This window comes from Spermophilus citellus (assembly GCF_964194105.1).
Source record: "Spermophilus citellus genome assembly, chromosome: 13".
Taxonomy (NCBI): domain Eukaryota; kingdom Metazoa; phylum Chordata; class Mammalia; order Rodentia; family Sciuridae; genus Spermophilus; species Spermophilus citellus.
In genome coordinates this window covers 10,527,903-10,547,377 of record NC_138193.1, presented here as the reverse complement: position 1 = coordinate 10,547,377, position 19,475 = coordinate 10,527,903, and the positions used below count along the sequence as shown (strand labels likewise).

The 19,475-nt window shown below is 41.8% G+C and overlaps 1 protein-coding gene across 1 annotated transcript in view; it reads right to left on the bottom strand.

Annotated features, from left to right (window-relative positions):
• VWA3B (von Willebrand factor A domain containing 3B) overlaps window positions 1-19,475 on the bottom strand; it is a 225,563-nt gene that overhangs the window by 25,329 nt on the left and 180,759 nt on the right. The window contains exon 26 of the mRNA XM_081265190.1: window positions 9,854-10,055. Within this exon, the coding sequence (XP_081121316.1) occupies window positions 9,854-10,055 (202 nt within the window). The remainder of the gene's footprint in view (window positions 1-9,853; window positions 10,056-19,475) is intronic.

The following is a 19,475-nucleotide window of genomic DNA, read 5'->3' as shown; positions in this document are numbered from 1 at the left end:
AAGTCAACAGCTGTTGCCTAAAAACCTCACTTTTACATAAGTTGACTTCCAAGACCACTTTGCTCCCTGTCACCAGTGTTCCCTTCAAAGACCAGCTAGCCAGAGAGGTATGGTTGGTCACCGAGGCCACCTGACAGCCTCCCTGTCTCCAAATAACAGCATGTTATTCCAGAAGAATGTCCAGACTGATTCCAGACTGATTCCAGAAAGGGATCATCCCTCTTCAGGGTTCATCAGTATGCCAAGCTGCTTCTTAGAACCTATATCTAGATTCAGTTAAAGCTCCTTCTTAAAATGCTATGTGAATACACTCACATAATTTATTTAACTAGCCCTCTTTTATCTCTGGATTTCAAATATTGATTTTCTCAATGTCCTAGCCAGAAGCTAACTGATGAGATTACTTTTTACATTTTCAGAATGTCTTAGAGGTACAAATCTGTGAAGTCAGTTGCCTAGAATAATAAGGTGTTTTTTTTTTTCTTCTATTGACTCACTTTCCAGTTCATCCATTATAGATCAGCCATTCACTCCAGACAGGCCTTTGCTCTGCTTGGACAATAACACTGCAAAAGTGTCTTTCTTTCTAAAGGGCTAGAGGTATCATTTCCTTCTCACCATTCATATACCTGTGAGTGTACCTGAAAAACGTCAGGACAGATTGTTAGGGCTTTGTACCAGTAACTTACATTCACTCTTTTTGGTTTCAGCTATTCTTACTTTGGGCAAAAATTCATTTCTGGTCAACATCACAGCATGCAGCTGTGTGCAGAGAGCCATTCACTCTTTAATACACATTTGTACCACGGCATGATCAGTTGGGCTCCACCACCAATAAAGCAGAGAAGCCCAGGCAACAACAAGCCCAGTAGGGTTTTAATACAGTGATTGGTCCTGCAGAGAGACAAGAGGGGCCTCCCAGGATGGGGACATCTCATCAGGGCAGCTAGACATGCCAACCCTTCAGCCAGAATACTGACAAATTTGTTTCTGAAAGATGATATTCTGCTGCTGTAAGTCTTGCAAAAGACATTAGAGGTATACAGCTCACACCAAACAACACCCCCAGACCAGTCCTTTCCTACCATAACTCACCCCACATACACACTAAAAAAAACACTGTATTGAAAAAAGAAATCCATGAAGACAAGAATCAGAAAAGAGAGAGACAGAAAGAGAGAAATAAAAATGGCTGTCCTAAAGTAAGCTGACATCTCTTGAGGCTTAGGCACCTGAGAATAACTACAAACCAGTTCAGTGGGGAAGTCACATGATGGGGAGATGCTGTCCTCTGGGTAATTTGATTTAGCCTTGTCTATAAAATTCAGAGAATCCAATTCACTTCTGTGCCAGATTTAATCATCAGGTGATGTATGGTGGGGCTCCAAACGATGTCACCCTTTTTTCATTTCATTGCTTCATTTCAAGGTCACGCCCCTGGGTTTGCATTAGTGAAGACAGTGATGTTACTAAATGTTTGATGCTTTAAAATTTCCCATTGGGTAAGCACTAAGCTTCCATGCTGGGTACAGAACACATTTCTTTGATTTAACTCCAACTAGACCTTGGCTCAAAAATCACATTGAGAAACTACTACTGCATTATGTTTCCCCGGCCCATATCATTGAACTCCACCGCACACAATCCCCAAGGTGTCTTAACACCAAAAACAGCTTAATATTAATGCTTCCATGTCCACGTGTTGTCCTATGATCAGTAAAGTCTATGACTGCTTTAATTAAGATGATGCATGCAGAGTCACGTGTGTTTTGATCTTCTCTCTAGAATTCCCAGTTATGAGGACATAAAATTTGCAAAGTGTTTCTGGGAATAATTCAACTCCCTTTAAAGCCTTGGTGAGCAGGACAAGGCCCATCTGGAGAGTCTTCTGACATCCCCCTTACTCGCCAAGAAGATTTCAAAGAGCTTCCTCCACCCAGAGAATATCCAGGGTCTTCATCCCTTTTATTTATTTATGTATTTTTTTTTATTGGTTGTTCACAACATTACAAAGCTCTTGACATATCATATTTCATACATTAGAATCAAGTGGGTTATGAACTCCCATTTTTACCCCAAAGATGCATTAAAGGGAGAGAGTGACAAAGATCAGGAGGAACAAACTCCTGCCTAGCCCCTGGGGGCTCCGGATTCATGACTCATGGTAAAGGAGTTGGAAGGCTGCCTCCACGTGACTTCTTTCCCAGATCATGTGCACTTTAACAGGAGGAGAGGTACTGTGCCAAAGGAGTGAAGCTCTAAGTGGAATTCCTGCCTCAGCCCTGGAGAGGAAGGGGTGTCTCCTTGCACCTTTCCCACCAGCAAAGCAGTTCAGGGCTGGGGCCGCTGGGAAAGGTGACCACACTGCTTGTGAGTCCAAGGCTTAAGGGAACATTTCTTCCCATGCAGCAGCCTCGGTCACTGGGCCTTGCTTTAAAAACCAGAGGGGAGTTGCTTTAGTGGAGCTGTTTCTTTTCACATCTCCTCAGGGAATTTAGAAAATAAGATGTGAGCAATGCACCCTGGCCTGCCCTGAAGTCTCCACTGCCCTCTCCAGGGGCTGTTTTCGGGGACCAGGGGCGGTGCGGGGTCTGGGGAGCAGACGTCACCATTCTGAAAATAAAAAGGCCAAGCAGAGGTGAATAGCGACTTGGGGGATCTTTTATGAAAAGATGAAGATTCCTTGATTGCTCTTCAGGGAAAAAAATCAAAGAGAAAAAAAAATCTGAAATATGAATAGGTAATACTGAAAATGACTGAAGATTTGGAGATTTGGATGTTCCTGATGCGGGTATCCATTTCTGCGACTGCAGAGATAAACAAAAGTCACCTGTTGGAGCCACTTTGGTGTCACTGCCTGAAAGGTGGACCACCACCAGACACCTGAGGACCCCTGAGGTGTGCGGAGATATGTATTCATATCTCACATGAGACTACAGCAGGTCTTTTAAGAAAATCTTCAAAACACCGACAGCTCTTGTTCTGCCTCCACCTCCCTGCCTTGCTCTGTGACCCCAGAGGCTGGCCCACGAGGACCATGCCCCACTATTTCCCCAGCCAGCTGGAGTCTGGAAGGGGGCAGCCAATGTGAGGCACTGGCAGAGATCAGAAAGCAGGAGGAGGAGAAAGATCAGGGTTCAGATTTCCTGCTGCTCCCTGCTCTTTGTTCTCTAGGACTTTCTCTTGCCCCTGAAGGTCACCCTGGCGCTCTCTCTCAGGGTTCCAGTGACTATTTCCTTCTACTCCTTCAACAACTTTCTGCTATTGCCAGTTTCCGGGTGCCCCAGTACCCCCAGCTGATTGCCTGGGACCTTCCTCCACCTGTCAATCAGCTGCAATCTCCAGCTAGGAGGGGCGCCTTCAGCTGCAGAATGCAGAAGCAACCTGGCTGCTGCTTTTGCCACCTCGGAGATCCCCAGAGTTGGTACCCATCTTCCTGCTCCTGCGCAGGTGGGTACTAAACAGAAGACTTTTCAAATACAATTTGTGAGAATTTTTCTTCCCTTCCCTAATTTCCCACAGTGACAGGAGCTCCTGAGCAGGACTGTCTCTTTAAATCTCTAGCTCAGACAGCACAATCGTGAGGTCAGAGGTATTTTCTCTTTGACATCCATTCTTTCTAGGATGGCAATGTCATCCGTGCACAGATTTGTGAGCCCCTGTCCTCACCTCAGAGGTCTTACTCTGTCAGAGAACAGTTCACAGTCACTAGGGAGCTGGTCTCCTACCAGACCTGGCTGTCAGCAGAGCAGACTGAAGTGTTCGAGTAGGGAATGAGGAAGGCTGAATTGGAGGTCAAGGGTGATTCTCCTCCACTTTGGTCCAATTGCTATTTTGAAGCAAATATCACAACTGTAGAGAGTCTGACTTCATTTAATATAATTCAAAGAAATTTCCCTCTAATCTCCCCAATTAACATTCTCCCATATGCACAAGGTCAAGGTCACAGTCCAGTATAATATTCTCACGTCCAAAGTGTGTCTCTTCTTTCTCCAAGTTCCAACTCACCCAGCCTCAATCGCCCCCCCTTCCCTATGTGTATTTTCTCCCAACACTCTTTCTCCTGGGTAGTTTTTCATGGGGAAGAGTGCCCAACCCACATTCCTCAAAGTTGTGGACTCCAGATGCCTCACTGGTCATGGCTTTGAGAAGCAGACACATGCAGCCAGCTGTGTGGGTACAGTTCCAAGGCCTCCTTCACGGTTGCCTGCAGCTGCTTACAATTTTAAAAAGATCTTCTGCATCCAGAATTTCCAAGGTGATCAAAGGCATGGGTGTAGAGAGGACTTTCTTAGTCTGGATTCTGTATGATTTGTTCTGGAGGACAATCCATATTTACTGAGAAAATGTTTGGGACAGCACAGCTGGCTGCCCTAGACCAGGCTCCCTGGGAGACCAGGGAAAGGTTAATTATAATTTACAGATGCCCTTCATTGCTCAGCTGTGAGGGTGAGATCTGTAATCATGGCAACCAGAGGGGGGCTAGCAACAGGAATTTGCAAGGAGAATTTTAAAAATTTAGACTTATACTTTTCCCTTCTGTTATGTGATCGGTGAGCACCTGTCATCAGGGATGCCCTAAAACCAGTGGACTATGGAAACAGGGAAATCATTCCATAGCCAAGCATGGAATGTGCTCGGTGTGGGGGCACCTGCAGAGCAGGTGAGAATGATTTTCACCTTCGGTCTAGTCTGGGGCCAACCAGTGCCCCTTGATGGAAACCTGAGAGTTAAAAGCAAGCCAGGGCCATCTGCACGAGACATCTGAAGCCACAACTCCTTCCCACCTCTAGACTTCACTGATGGAAAAATCATGGTGCTGTCCCAAACTCAGGAGCCAAAGAGGCAACTTGTTGGGTGCCAACATTACTGCAGAGGAGGGTACCAGAAAGCCTCCGATGACCCAACTCCATGGTGCACCCTGGGGTAATGCAAATGCAGCGACCACATCCTTCTGGACACAGCTGGGTGTTTCTGATTGGATCCCACTCCAAAGGCTCTTTAAATCTATCTTTGCTGCACATTATAAATAAACTCTAGGGGGTCTCTATGGTTAACAAGGTTTCTTCCTCTCCAACATTTGATCATTTATCAAAATCTTTTTGCCTTGGTGAAAAGAATTTAAAATGAGACTATATTAATATATGAATGAGTTAAAAATGACGTGCATCTCTGCATCTTGGGAATTTTGCACCCTGGGATTTTAAAATGCCTTGTAGTTTTGAGCTTTGGTCCCACCAAAGTTTTTCACTCTGGAAATTGACCTGTTCATGGGTCGTGAAAATAAATCAGGGGTGCATGATAAAAATGTAATTTAGGCTGGGTCACGGTGGCGCATGCCTGTAATCCCAGTGGCTCAGGAGGCTGAGGCAGGAGGATCGTGAATTCAAAGCCAGCCTCAGCAATGGCGAGGCACTAAGCAACTCAGTGAAAACTCTGTCTCTAAATAAAATACAAAAAAGGACTGGGGATGTGGCTCAGTGGTCGAGTGAGTTCAATCCTCAGTACCAAAAAATAAAATAAGAAATGTAATTCAAAAATCCCAGAATATATCACACATGGTCAAAAGGAAGATTGGTTTAAATCTTCCCTTGAAGAAGGTGGCAGTGGAAAGAACTCTGAAGATGGGCTAACAAAGACAACCCCTTTATTCACTTCCTGTGGACAACTGTCCTGGCATGTGGGGTTCACCCTGAGCAGATGGAAGGGGGGTTGGATGCCCTAAGCTGGGAGAGGGCAGTGAAAGGAGAATGTTAGTCTCTGGCCAAGAAGTAGCTAGGGCAGCAGTGGACCTGGGATGTCACTGTACAAACAGAATGCCTTGTCCCACAGTCACCTGCTTCTTAGGGTCCTGCCACCTCTTTCTCCCAACTTGCATAATGGAAACAGCAATCATGGCATGTATATGCAGAATGCATTTCCTGTTGGCGCTTAACGCTGTCCGAAGCTCAAGATGCTCTTTGTCTCACAACCATCTTTCAGGTTGGGACTTAGAATTTCCTATTTCACCTATGAGGAAGCCTCGAGGTTGACAGGGATTAAGTCACATGACCAGAAGGTGGCAGGGCAGAGATCTGACTCAAGTCTGTCTGACCCCCACACCCGACTCCCAGCCGGGTCCTCAGCGGGATCACACCGCAGCAGCTCTCTGCTCCGAGCCTCCTGCTCCTCTAGCTTTTCTGTCTTGGTCCCTCCCAGCTGTCTCCTCTTCCTCTCTCGCACCTCAGATGACTTCAAGCTAATCCGTAGCTCGGGCCTCTCTTGGGAGCTCCCAGAGTTCTGCCATTGGCCTTCCCACCTGGATGCCGTGTCGACACCTAAGAATCAACAGGTACAAGAGAGAACATCCTGTTCCTAATAATCTACCCTCCTCCTTGTGCCTCTTCCTCTCGGTTTGTCCTTCTTTGATTTCCTGAAATACCCCTGAGTGCCTGGGCAGTGCCTCCCGCGAGCTCAGGCTCTGGGAGGGAGGACCGAGAACACCCAGCCTCGCGCTCATCCTGGTGGAGAAGACAGACCACAGACAAATGTGTCCCTGATGCTGGGTAGTGAAATGTGCTGGAAAGTCAACAAAAACGAGGTAAGGGTGACAGAATGACGAGGTGAGGACATGGGCTTCCTGGGGAACAATGGACTTAAGTGAGGAAGTGGTTAACAGTGACTGTCCTCCAGTTGTCCAGGACAGACATCCTCTTGGACACCGTGGGCTTTACCTCTGGCTCACCTGACACTTCTGGCTTTCCAGAGATGCGTGATTCTTTACCTGTCCCTTCCACTGCTCCCCCTTGGCTCAAGGACTCAACGCCTCCACTGGGAGTGTTGTACTTGGTTTTGGTCTCTTCCCTCTGCAATGGGCCTCTTCTCACTGCCAAAGTCACCTCCTTGAGACGCGAATCTGTCGGAGTCCTCCATCTGCCGAAAACCCCTGCCTGGGGATCCATTCCTAGACACAAGTCTCTGATCCTCACAGAGAATTCCAAGCCCCTGCCGTCATCTTCCCTTTCCTATCTTTTCTCCAGGTGAACGTCCCATCTTCGTCCCTACCCCCCACCTGCTTTGCACAGGCTGTTTCTTTCACTCACAACATCTTCTCCACCCCAACCCCCAAGTCCTACAGAGCTTTCCAGAACAGACTGGATGACCTTCACCCGGGAAGCTTCCCTCAACTCCCAGTCAGAACTGGTGGTGTTCCCATCTGCCTCTGCTGTCGCACTCATAACGCTCAAGGGCTTAGGCTTGGCTCCTTCCACACATGCTTGCTGGTGCCTACTGAGGCTACTCTTGGTGCTACGGGTACAGCTGCAAATTAAGCCAGACAAGGGCTCAGCCCTCATGGCAGTGATGCTGTATTCTAATATGTCTCCTCGACTGGGCTGGCCCACATCTCCAGTGTATTTTGTAAGTAATACGCAGTATCACTCGGGAGACCCCAAGGAGGGAGAGAATAAGACAGGCTCCTCGCTGCCTGGGTTCACCTGGGCCATGCATGGAATCTTATCCACGGCAGGGAATCACTACTTTTTTTAACAAATATTTTTGAATGCAGAATGTATGGAAATTGCTTTTATTCCCACATTGCGGAAAGGGAATGTAGAAACACAAAAACTAATTTGATGAATTCACATCCTGTAAACATTGAGCTTTGGACTGCCCGAGTTCTAAACAAGTTCAGTAGAACACACTGTCTTTGTTCTGAGTCAGAGGAGGCTTTTTTTTTTTTTTTAAAAAAACTCCATTTATAACACTTCCTATTTGAATATCTAATAGAAAGAAGAGATAAAAGAATAATGCTAGAAAAATTTTTGTTAGGCCGTGGTGTCTTCACAGTTCAGCAGTGGACCAGTAATGGTCTGTCCGTTACTGTGGATTTAGTATGTGTGTTCTCTGTGCTCCAGGTACCTAGAATAGTGCTTCGTACCTTGCAGGCACTCATTAATATTTTAGTGAGTAAATGAAAGAACTAACAAAGTTGGGCACGGCGGCCCACGCCTATCATCTCAGCGGCTAGGCAGGAGGACCACAAGTTCAAAGTCAGCCTCAGCAAAAGCAAGGCACTAAGCAACTCAGTGAGACCCTGTCTCTAAATAAAATACAAAATAGGGTTGGGAGGATGTATCTCAGTGGTTGAGTGTCCCTGAGTTCAATCACTGGTAACCCCCACAAAAAAAAAAGAGCAAACAGACCAGGGGATACATGAGTGAAGAGCATATTTTGAGGAGAGGTGGGTAATTCCTTTTGGGTCCTCTTAATTCTTAGGTGTCCCTGGGGCCCTGAGATGAGCAAGGCCAATAGGAACCGAAATATCTGGAGGCATCCAATGGTGCCTTTCAAGGAAACACTGAGTAATTCTTTGAGGGAGTCACTTTCTCAGAATAACATTAATGGACATATAATGATCTATGATAAAATGTTAGTAGTCTACGCAGAAGAGACAGCTTTTTATACTGGAGGGGAGATTGTGATTTGCATAGGGAAAAAATGTAAAATGAAAGAAAAACTAACAAACAAAAGACCCAAGACAGCAAACACAGAAGTCGAACTCAGGAAAACCCGCTTCACTTGGCAAAGACTGAAACTGAGAGGATGAAGCCCAAAGGTGAGCTCTTTGGGAATGATTTTCAGACTATTGTATGGGGAATACCAAAAAATTATCTAGGATTCAGTAAGATGTTAGATGGATTTTTTCCGTGTCCATATACCCAAACACAGTCAGAAAAGGGGGATGTCACGTGGAAGGATATGTTCTGAGCCTCCAAGTGTTCATGCCCTTCACCCAGGAATCCCTCGCCTAGACTGTAACCTAACAAAATAACCCAACTATACAAAACCCAGGAGGCATAAAAACATGAGAGAGAGTGGAACACTGGAAACAACCCCAACGTCCAACATTCAGTGAAGAGTTAAATACATCAGGGTGTGAACACGCAGTGGAAATATGATGGAACACCAAACATGCCCATCTGAAGATTCAGCAATTAAAAAAAAGAAAACTTATGAAATTAGGCTTAAGTAGAAGCAACATATAAAATAACTGTAGATACTCCAGCTCAATCTACATAAAAACACATTTTTGAGGAGAAAAAAAGATAAAAGGAAATGCTCCAAAGTGGTACTCAGACAGCAGTTGGATTAGAAACTATTTTTCCTTTTTTAGATTTATTCTAATAGTAGTAATAATAGTAATTGCTAACACTTATGTGGGGCTTTCAGTACTGAGTACTTTACATGCTCATTTTATCCTCATAATGACCCTATGTGGCTTATATTACTACTCCTATTTTTATAGATAAGAAAACTAAAGTTTAAAAAGACACGGTGACTAGCCAAGAACACACAAAGATTAGGTGGTAAATTTGATAGTGGGCCTTTGTCTCACTTTTTTTTTTTTTTTTTTTTTGATACCAGGGATTCATCTTGGGGCACTCGACTACTGAGCCACATCCCCAACCTTATTGTATGTCATTTAGAGACAGGGTCTCACTGAATTGCTTAGTGCCTCACTAAGTTGCTGAGGCTGACTGTGATCCTCTTTGCCTCAGCATCCTGAGCCACTGGGATGACAGGTGTGCACCACCGCACCTGGCAGAGTCCAGGATTTTAATCATTACATTATACTTCCATTTAGTTTTGGTTTTCAAATTAAAAGATGTGTTGTCTTAAAACATAAGACCACATTAAAGTCAAATGACATTTCCTTTATGATTAAAAGGTAGTGAGATCTTAGCTGGATTGGCTCCGACTCTCTGAGAAGTTGGTGTGGTGGAGGGTGGGAGAGAGAGGGAGGGCCAACATGGGAGGCCCCTGCCATGGGATGGGCAGGGAGGAGGCGGTCTGGAGAGCTCACGGCACCCACCTCAACCAGTGACTTGCTTATGCAGCTCCTCTTGGCCGCCCCCTGCAGCTCCATGGCCTGCTGGATGTACATTTTTCCAGCCAGGATCTCATTCTCCAGCATCGACAGTTCTTTCAATGAAATGGGCCAATTCAACCGTTCCAATGCCTTGTTTAAAGCCGTCTTGTTTTCCAAGTATCGTATTGGTTTGTTTGCATCTAACCTAAAAGCCAAAAAAAGAAACAAAAGGAAAAGAAAATGACTATAATAGAGAAAAATAGGATAAGATGGTTTCCTCAGTCAACTCTCAGACTTCAGATGACAGAGTCACAGCCGTGCCCTCCCGTCTGTTAGGACTTTGGTAGCTGGCATAGGTTGAAACAACCACCTCCGTGAATCACTCGAGGTGCTTTTGCCCATCACCTCGTTTTAAAGAAGTTTGATAGACAGGAATTTTTTCAGTAACATTTCCCAGAAGATTGGAGCCTATTCTATTCTCCTTAGGCCTAACATTTGTTAGAACCAAATATGAGATTCAAGGAGATTTCACCCAACCAGGCATAGCAGTGACTCTGGAAAACAAAACAAGGCAAAGCCAAACAAAACCCAAATATTTGCTACAGTGCAGTAACTCTGCTAGCTCATTCTAGCTCTTTTAATCTTTGTTCTTCCATGTAAGCCTAAATATGCCTCAACTTTCTGGCTAGGCTGTTTGATAGACAAAGAACAGAAGACACACTTTTTGAGCTGTGGGTCTCCGGGTAAAGCTAGCATGGAGTATGGCCTTGCTCCTGGTATCTATTTCTAGTCGCTGAAGCTTCTGAGTCAGATGCTCCTGACGGAAGAGGGGTGGGGAGAAAGACATTACATAATCCCCGCTCTATTACCTTATCCCTTTAGATGGCAGATGTTGTGGAAGTGCAGTCTAAACTCAGCTTCAGGACTCAAGTCTGCAAACTAAACTTCTCTCCGGCAGACAACACAAAATTCTTATTAAAACTCTAAATTAGAATGATATCAGCAAGATAGTAGAATAAGAAGCCTGGAGCCCTTATTGCCACACAGAGACACTGACTTAACAATGTACAGACCAAATTGGTCACAGCATCTCAAACAAGTACAAAGCCAAGAGGTGTCTTATCTAAGTGGGACAGAAAATTCATTGCATTCTCCCCAAACGGTGCAGAATAACTGGAAGAATTCTCCCAAATTCTGCCTTCTCCCTGGGAAGGGAGAGTGGAATGTGCATCCAAAGTTCTTGTCTTCTGGGGTTCTGTCTAGAGAACTAGTTTCTGTCCTGTTTAACTTGGAGGGCTGAAGGTAACGGTGGCATGTTTCAGATGCCAGGTTGGAATCTGCCACAGCATCAGAGACACAGCAGTACTTGTGACACGCCTCATGGGGAGCAAGAGATCACAGATCACAAAATCCTGAGGAAAAAATAGGAGCAAACTTCTTTAATTGGGAAATTATACACACAAGACCAGAAAATACAAATCTCCAGAAAGGGTTTGGGAGACCCTCAGGATCTTCAGCTAGGATGGCTGGTAAAGACCTTCCCCTCTAAGAAGCCAGCCTATAAAAACTAAGAGAGGTGTCTTTTAAATTTTTTTTCCAAGTACTCTAATGTCAACTGAAGATCACAAGGCATGCAAATATACAGGGAAACATGGTCCAATTAAAAGAATAAATAAATCTCCAGAAACTGTGCCTAAAGAAATGGAGATACCTGACAAAGAATTGTAAAAATATCCTACTGATGCTTCATGAGCTAACAGAGAAAGTAGACAAAGTAAATCAGGAAAGCCATATGTGAACAAAAAGAGACTTTAAAAATAAAGAACAAAATGAAAATTCTGAACTGAAGAATACAATGGAACTGAACATTTTACTAGAAGCGTTCCACAGAAAAGAACATCAGTAAACTTTAATAAATTTTAAGTCATTAACAGCTGTGTATCAACAGAGTGAAACAGCAACCTACAGAATGGAGTAAAATGTATGTAAATCATATACCCAAGACTTGGTTAATATCCAGAGTATATAATAAACTATAACTCAACCCAATTTTAGAAGTGGACAAAGGACTTGAATAGACATTTCTCCAAAGAAGATACACAAATGGCCAAAAGGCATATGAGAAGATATTCGACACGACGAATCATTAGTGAAATAAAAGTACAACCACAATGAGATGTCACCTCGCACCCACAAGGATGGTCACTATAAAAGTGAAATCAGACTGAAAATAACAAGAGCTGGCAAGGAGGTGGGGTAATGGAGACTCATGTACTGTTGATGGGAACATATCATGGTCCCATAAGATTACATCAACTAGGGACGTTCATCATCTTCATTTGTGTAAGCAGATGCTACAGTGTTTGATCAATGGTAAAAACATCTACTGTTGCTTTTCTCAGAATATATCCCTGGTGTAAAGTGACTCATTAATGTATCAGGTAGCTTTTAAAGGAGGAAAAAAAATTATTTCCTAACTTTAGATAAAGGAATTTAACTGTCAAGACTTTTAAAGGCATGAAAAAGTTATATAGAGTAATGGTGAAAATACTTAAAATTTCCATATCTGGTAAATATCCAGCACATAGACTTCATTCATTAATTTATTCAGTAAGTATTTACTGCAGGCCTGTGCTGTGCCAGGCAGAGCGTGTTGATAGACATGAGGTATTTCTCTGATGAATAAATAGCTAAACCAAGCCCTACGACGTTCAGAGTCTGGGGAGGGAGGGGAGGAAATGGGAAATGAAATCAACCAAATTATGCTATGTGCATAATGAACCCCACTTTTATGTATAATTATAATGTAGCAATTATTTTTAAATAGAAGGGAGACCAGTAGAGTAGAGGAAGGGGATCAAGGGGAAGGTGAAATGGAGGAGAAGGAGAAGTACTGAGGAATGAAGTGGAGAAATGAAATGGGGAAAAGTATGTTATGTGCACAGATGAATATTCACAGTGAACCCTGATATTCTGCATAATTATAATGCACTAATAAAAAACATAATTTACTGGTGGGAAGAGACTATAATAAGCAAGGAAATACAGAAGATATGTAATTATACATCATGACAAATGGTAAGAAAGAAATAAAGAAATATTGAGAGGGGGAGAGAAAGAGTGTGTCAGGATGAGAGTGAGCTAGGGTGATCAGGAAGACTCTGATGAAGTGACAGTACAAAGAGCCTGTCACCCAGACAGTGTGGGAGGGGACATTCTAGGCAGAGGGAATAGCATGTGTGAAATGAAGAGAGATCAAACAAATCTGTCAGTTTTCACAAACCAAGACAGAGAACTTCGGCATATGTGAATACAGTATATAAAAACCTGGGTTTTGAAACGGTGCTAGAAGAAGGGATTCTTTAATTAACTATGTAGAGCTGTAGGGCAAGGCAGGCCTGGGAGAGAATCCAGACACTGTTAGCTATCAGCCGGGCGACTGGGAAAATGACTTGATTTTCCTACACCAGGGATTCTTAAGCTTTATCTCAATTCAGAATTGTCTGAAGGGCATCTTCCAACACAGATGGCTGCACCCCTCCCCTCTGCTATGTTGTCTTGAGAGAAACAATCTCATCTGCAAAGTTGGGGCTGATACCCCTCACATACAGGTGTCACAGGAGTGAAATGACACAATGGGAGTGAGGTGCTTCATGGAAGGCCTGATACACATCTGGTGCTCAGTGAGGTAGTGGCCGAATAGGATCTACACATCTCTCCTACCTCCCTTTCTACAGTCCTGGGTCAGGCTGAAGGGATCTTTCTCCCTGACTTTTCATTCCATTCTCAACACCAATTTCCAGAACTCTTGAGTGTCTCTGTTTTCTTCGGTCTTGAATTGTCACTGTCTATCCACCCAGGGTGACTCTGACGAGGCGGGAAATTCCTCAGGGCAGACCCTCACCTGATCCTGCTTTCACTCTCCAGGCCCACAGGCAGCCTTCAGGGAAGGTAAAACCAGATAATCTATGAATTATGAAGGTTAAATAAGGAAATGACAAGTATCAGGTGACAGCAAGCACAGAACTCACTTAACACCTTGCTTTAGAAAGTGAGAAGTGAAGTGAGCTTGTGGAGGATGGCAGAATAAGAAAAATCAAGATCCAGGCTCTCTACCAAAACTAGTGAATCAGCTGTAACTCAGAATCAACCATTTTGAAACTCGAGAATCTAGTTGAATATCTGTAGCATCCAGAGGAGTGAATGCTTGATGAAGAAAGAGGCTGGTGTTTCAGGAAATCTCTGCCCAGTCACTGGCTGAACACAGAAAAAATGGAACAGAGACTTCTCTGAAACACACATGACAAGGAATGTAATTTTTGTAAAACTTGTTTGGAAAAACACTAACTAGACAACCAAATCATTTCATTAAGCAATGAGGCAGATTCTGAATTCCAGAGGTATCACATTATAATATCCAAAATGTTCAATTGTTAACTAAAAATTTTATCAAGAAACAAGAATTCTTATGTCCTATTCATAATAAAACAAAAACCTGATAAAAGAAGGTTGATGTTTGGTTTACTTAACAAAGATTTTAACTTGACTGTCTTAAATGTGCTCAAAGAGATAAAATAAACCATGAGAAGAGAACTCAAAGAAATCAAGAGAATAGTGTCTGAACAACAAGAGAACAGAAAATATAAGAGGAGGTAAATAGAAATACTGAAGCTGAAAAGTGTAATAGCTGAAATAAAAAATCCATTCAATAGCAGATTTAAGTAGGCAAAAGAATCAGTGAACTTACGGGAAGATTGTGATAACCAAACTTGAGAAGCAGCGAGAATAAAGAAATGAAGAAATATGAACAGAGTCCAAGGAACCTTGTTCCAAAAAGTGACAAGAGGGGAAGGAATAGGACACTTGAATAAATATTGTTTGACAGCTTCCCCAATTGGATGAAAGATATAAATTTACACAACCTAAAAAGTTCAGCAAATTTTAAGGGGTATAAATACAGAGAGACAAAGACAAAGAAAATATCTTTTTTTTCTTTTTCTTTTTTTGGTGCTGGGGACCAAAACCAGGGCCAAGCGCTGTACCACTGAGCTATACCTCTAGTTCCCGAAAAGAGAATCCTTAAAGAAACAAGAAAAAAGTGACTTGTCATAAATAAAGAATCCTCAAGAATATTAACATTTTATTTCTCATCATCAACTATAATAGCCAGAGGGTAACAGGATGATCTATTTAATGTACTGAAAGAAAATCCAGGAATTATATATCAAACAACACCATCCTGCAAAAATGAAGACAGAACTAAGACATTCACAGATAAACAAAAGCTAGGGGAGTTTGTTGTTAATAGACTTTCTCTACAAGAACGCTAAAGAGAATATTTCATGCTGAAATAAAAGGATACTAAGCCATATAAAAAAATAAACATGCCTGGTAAAAATAATGACATATAAATATAAAAGCTAGTATCGTTGTATTTTGGTATATAACTCTTTAAGTTTTGTATATTATTTAAAAGACAATAACACAATAATAATTATAACTCTATGTTAATGTATATACAATATACAAGAGGTAATCTGTGGAAATAACTAGATAAAGGGAGGACATGAAGTGACAGAGGAAGAGAGTGAATGTCTGCTATTGAAACTAATTAGATATTGATTCACACTAGAGGATTATGAATGTTTAGTGTTAACTGTGATCCCCAAGGGAACTACTAAGAAAAACTAAAAAGTACACAGAAAAAGAAATGAATAGCGATCAAAATAGTAGACCAGAAAAATATAAATATTGGAGCACAATAAATGATACATCCACACATATAGAAATAGCACAGATTGGGCTGGGGATGTGGCTCAAGCGGCAGCGCGCTCGTCTGGCATGCGTGCGGCCCGGGTTCGATCCTCAGCACCACATACCAACAAAAGATGTTGTGTCCGCCGAGAACTAAAAAATAAATATTAAAAAAAAAGAAATAGCACAGAAGTCCTCCTTTATTAGTAAACACTTTAAATGTAATGGATTAAATTCCCCAATTAAGAGACAAAGATTGGCAGAATTAAAAAAAAAAAAATGACCCAACCAAATGCTGACTAAAGGAAACTCCCTTTAGAACCAAGACACAAATGGGTTGAAAGTAAAAAGATAGAAAATGATATTCTGTGTAAACAGTGATCAGGAGTGGCCCAGAGTGACTAAACCGTTACTAGACAATAGAAATTTAAAGTCGTAAACTGATACAACAGGCAAAGGATAGTATTTGATATTGATAAAAATATTAAATCAAGAAGATCTACAAATTATAAACATATCACACATCCATTAATAGAGCCCACAAGTAAATAAAGCAAATCTTGACCGAATTAAAGGGAGACAGACAGTTTGTACAAAAATAGCTGGAGACTCTTTCTAGTAATGGATAGAACATCTAGACAGAAGATCAAAAAGGAAATTGTAGATTATAAAACAGTATAAATCAGTTATACAACACACATATACAGAATACCTCATTCAGTAACAGCATAACATATATTCTTTTTTTTAAAGAAAGAGTGAGAGAGAGAGAGAGAGAGAGAGAGAGAGAGAATTTTTTAATATTTTAGTTTTTGGCGTACACAGCATCTTTGTTTTGTATGTGGTGCTGAGGATCGAACCCGGGCCACACGCATGCCAGGCAAGCTCGCTACCGCTTGAGCCACATCCCCAGCCCCCAGAACATATATTCTTAAGTGCACATTTAATATTCTCCAAGGGCATACCATATATCAATCCATGACTATTCTCAAAATGCTTTAAAAGATCAAAATCAGGCCAGGTATGGTGGTGCATGCCTGAAATCCCAGAAATTTAGAAGGCTTGAGGCAGGAGGATTGCAGGTTTGAAGCTAGCTTTAGCAACTTAGCAAGGTGCCCTAAGCAATTTAGGAAGATCCTGTCTCAAAATAAAAAAATAAAAAGGGCTGTGGGTGTGGCTCCATGGAAAGCACCCCTGTGTTTAGTCCCCAGTACCAAAACAAAGCAAAACAAGATCAAAATCACAAAAGTATCGCAATGGAATAGAACTAGAAATAATAGCAAAGAGAGAGCTGAAAATTTGGCAAATACATAACAATTAAATATCACAAAGAACAACAGGTCGAAGAGGAAATCACTTGAGAAATTAGAAAATACTTTAAGATGAATAAAAATTAACACACAATATACCAAAACTTATGCTATACTGTGCTCAGAAGGAAAATTTTGGCTGTAAATACTGCATTAAAAAAAACAGATCTCAAATAAACAGCTTAACATTATACCTTAAGGTCCTAGAAAAAGAAGAGAAAACCAAACCTAAAGTCAGCAGAAGAAAGAAACAGGAAGAGTAGAGCAGACACACATATACAAATACAGTTAGACAACAGACATAGAAGTTACAAAAATTAGAAGGATTGTAGACTATGAATGGTTATACACCAAAAAATCAGATAAATGGACAAATAACCTCGATATACAGATGACCAAAACTGACCCAAGAAGAAACAGATAATTTCAATAGCTTATAATAATTAAAAACATTGAATGAGGAATCAACCCTCCTCCTCCCCACCCACAAGAAAGGGAAGTCCAGACCAGATGGCTTCATGGGAAAGGTCTATCAAACATATGAAAAAAAATGAAGAAAATATGAAGAATATGAAAATATGAAGAAAAATGAACACCAGCCCTACTTAGACTTTTCAAGAGAATAGAAAAGAGGGAACACTTGTCAGTAGTCATAGAATTAACCCTGATCACAAATTGAGGCAATGATGCCAAAGACAACTTCAGACCATTTTCCTTTATGAATGTAGAAACACTATAATATAATTTCCTTAACAAAACACTAGCCAATGAAACCCAACAAAGCAGTCAAAGGAGTACACACCAGGACCACGTGGGATTTGTTCCAGGAATGCAAGAGTGGTTCAACCTAAGAAAACCAATTACTTTACTACATCCCATCAATAGGCAAGGGGTAAAATACCAATCCTCTCTGTAGCTGCAGAAAAAGCACTTAAAATTAAACACCACATTCATGATAAAAACTATCAGCAAAGCAGAAATGAAAGGAAATTTCCTAAACATAATAAAACATTACATTCACCAGGTGAGGTGGCACACACCTGTAATCCCTGCGTCTTGGGAGGCTGAGGCAGGAGGATCAAAAGTTCAAAGCCAGCCTTAGCAAATTAGTGAGGCCCTAAGCAACTTAGTGAGACTATGTCTCTAAATAAAGATATAAAAAGGGGTGGGGATGTGGCTTAGTGGTTAAGTGGCCCTGGGTTCAATCCTCAGTGCAAAAACAAACAAAAACTTTACACTCAGTGGTGAAAGAAGACTGAACTCAGGAGCAATATGAGAATGTCCCCTTTCATGGCTACTTAATGCTGCACAGGATTCTAGCCAAATCAATTAGATAAGAGAAAGAAAGTCATCTAAATTGAAAAAGAAGAAGTAAAACTCTATGTGCACATGGCATGTTCCCATATACAGAGAATCCTATAGATTCCTGAAACCACAAAACACTGGAACTAATAAATTCAGCAAAGTTGCAAGATGAAAGGTCAAAACACAACTATTGGTTGTGTTTCTGTACACCAGCAGTGAACAACCAAAAACTAAGAAAATGACCCCATTTACAATGGAATCCAAATGAACAAAATAACAAAGACGAAAGTCTTATACTCTGAGAACTACAAAACATTGCTGAGGGAAAATTAGAGGATACAGGATGTCTCTCCTAAAATAAATGGAGAGACATCCTGTATCCATGGGTTAAAAGCCCTAATATTGTTCAGATCACAATACTTCCCAAGACTCCCCAAGCAAATTGATTACGGATTCAAGTAATCCTTATCAAAATTCCAATGGCTTTACTTTTTTTCAGAAATAAAAAGTTTAATCATCAAACTCATATGGACTTTTGAGGGCCCCTGAATAGTCAAAACAACTTTAAAAGAGAAAATAAAGTTGAAGCACTCATATTTTCCAATTTCAAAGTGTGCTGCAAAGTTACAGAAATCAAAACAGTGCCCTACTGTTATGTTTTATGTTTTATGCCCTAATGGCATAAAATCAGACATATTGACCAATGGCATGGAATAGAGTCCAGAAATAAACTCAAATGTTCATGGCTAATTGAATTTTGACAAGGATATCAAGACCATTCAGGGAGGAAAGAAGTTTCTTAAAGAGCATTGGGAAAACTGGATAGCCACAGTAGGAGAGTGAAGTCAGGTCCCTGCCTCACTCCATCTACAAAACTGCACTAAAAATGGATTGATGACCTAATGTGAGAGCTAGAACCACACACAAGAAAACAGTGGGGTCTCTTCATGACCTCGGATTCGGCAATGGATTCTCAGGTAAGACAGCAAAAGCATAAACAACAACAGAAGAAAAAAGATCAGTTGGATTTCGAATGATTAAAAGCTTTTGGACATAAAAAGGTGCGGGAAGCCGTCCGTGAGTATATGAGGACCTTCTCTTGGCAAGACAGCCAGGAAGACGCAGGCCTGGCATTGGGAACTTTCCATGGCTCTCCCGTGGCAATAGATTGCCCAATGCACGTGAATTTCCGTCCACTCTGCTAGGAAGGTTCCTCATAGTAGCTCCGGAGATGGGCGTAACCCACTAGAACTGAA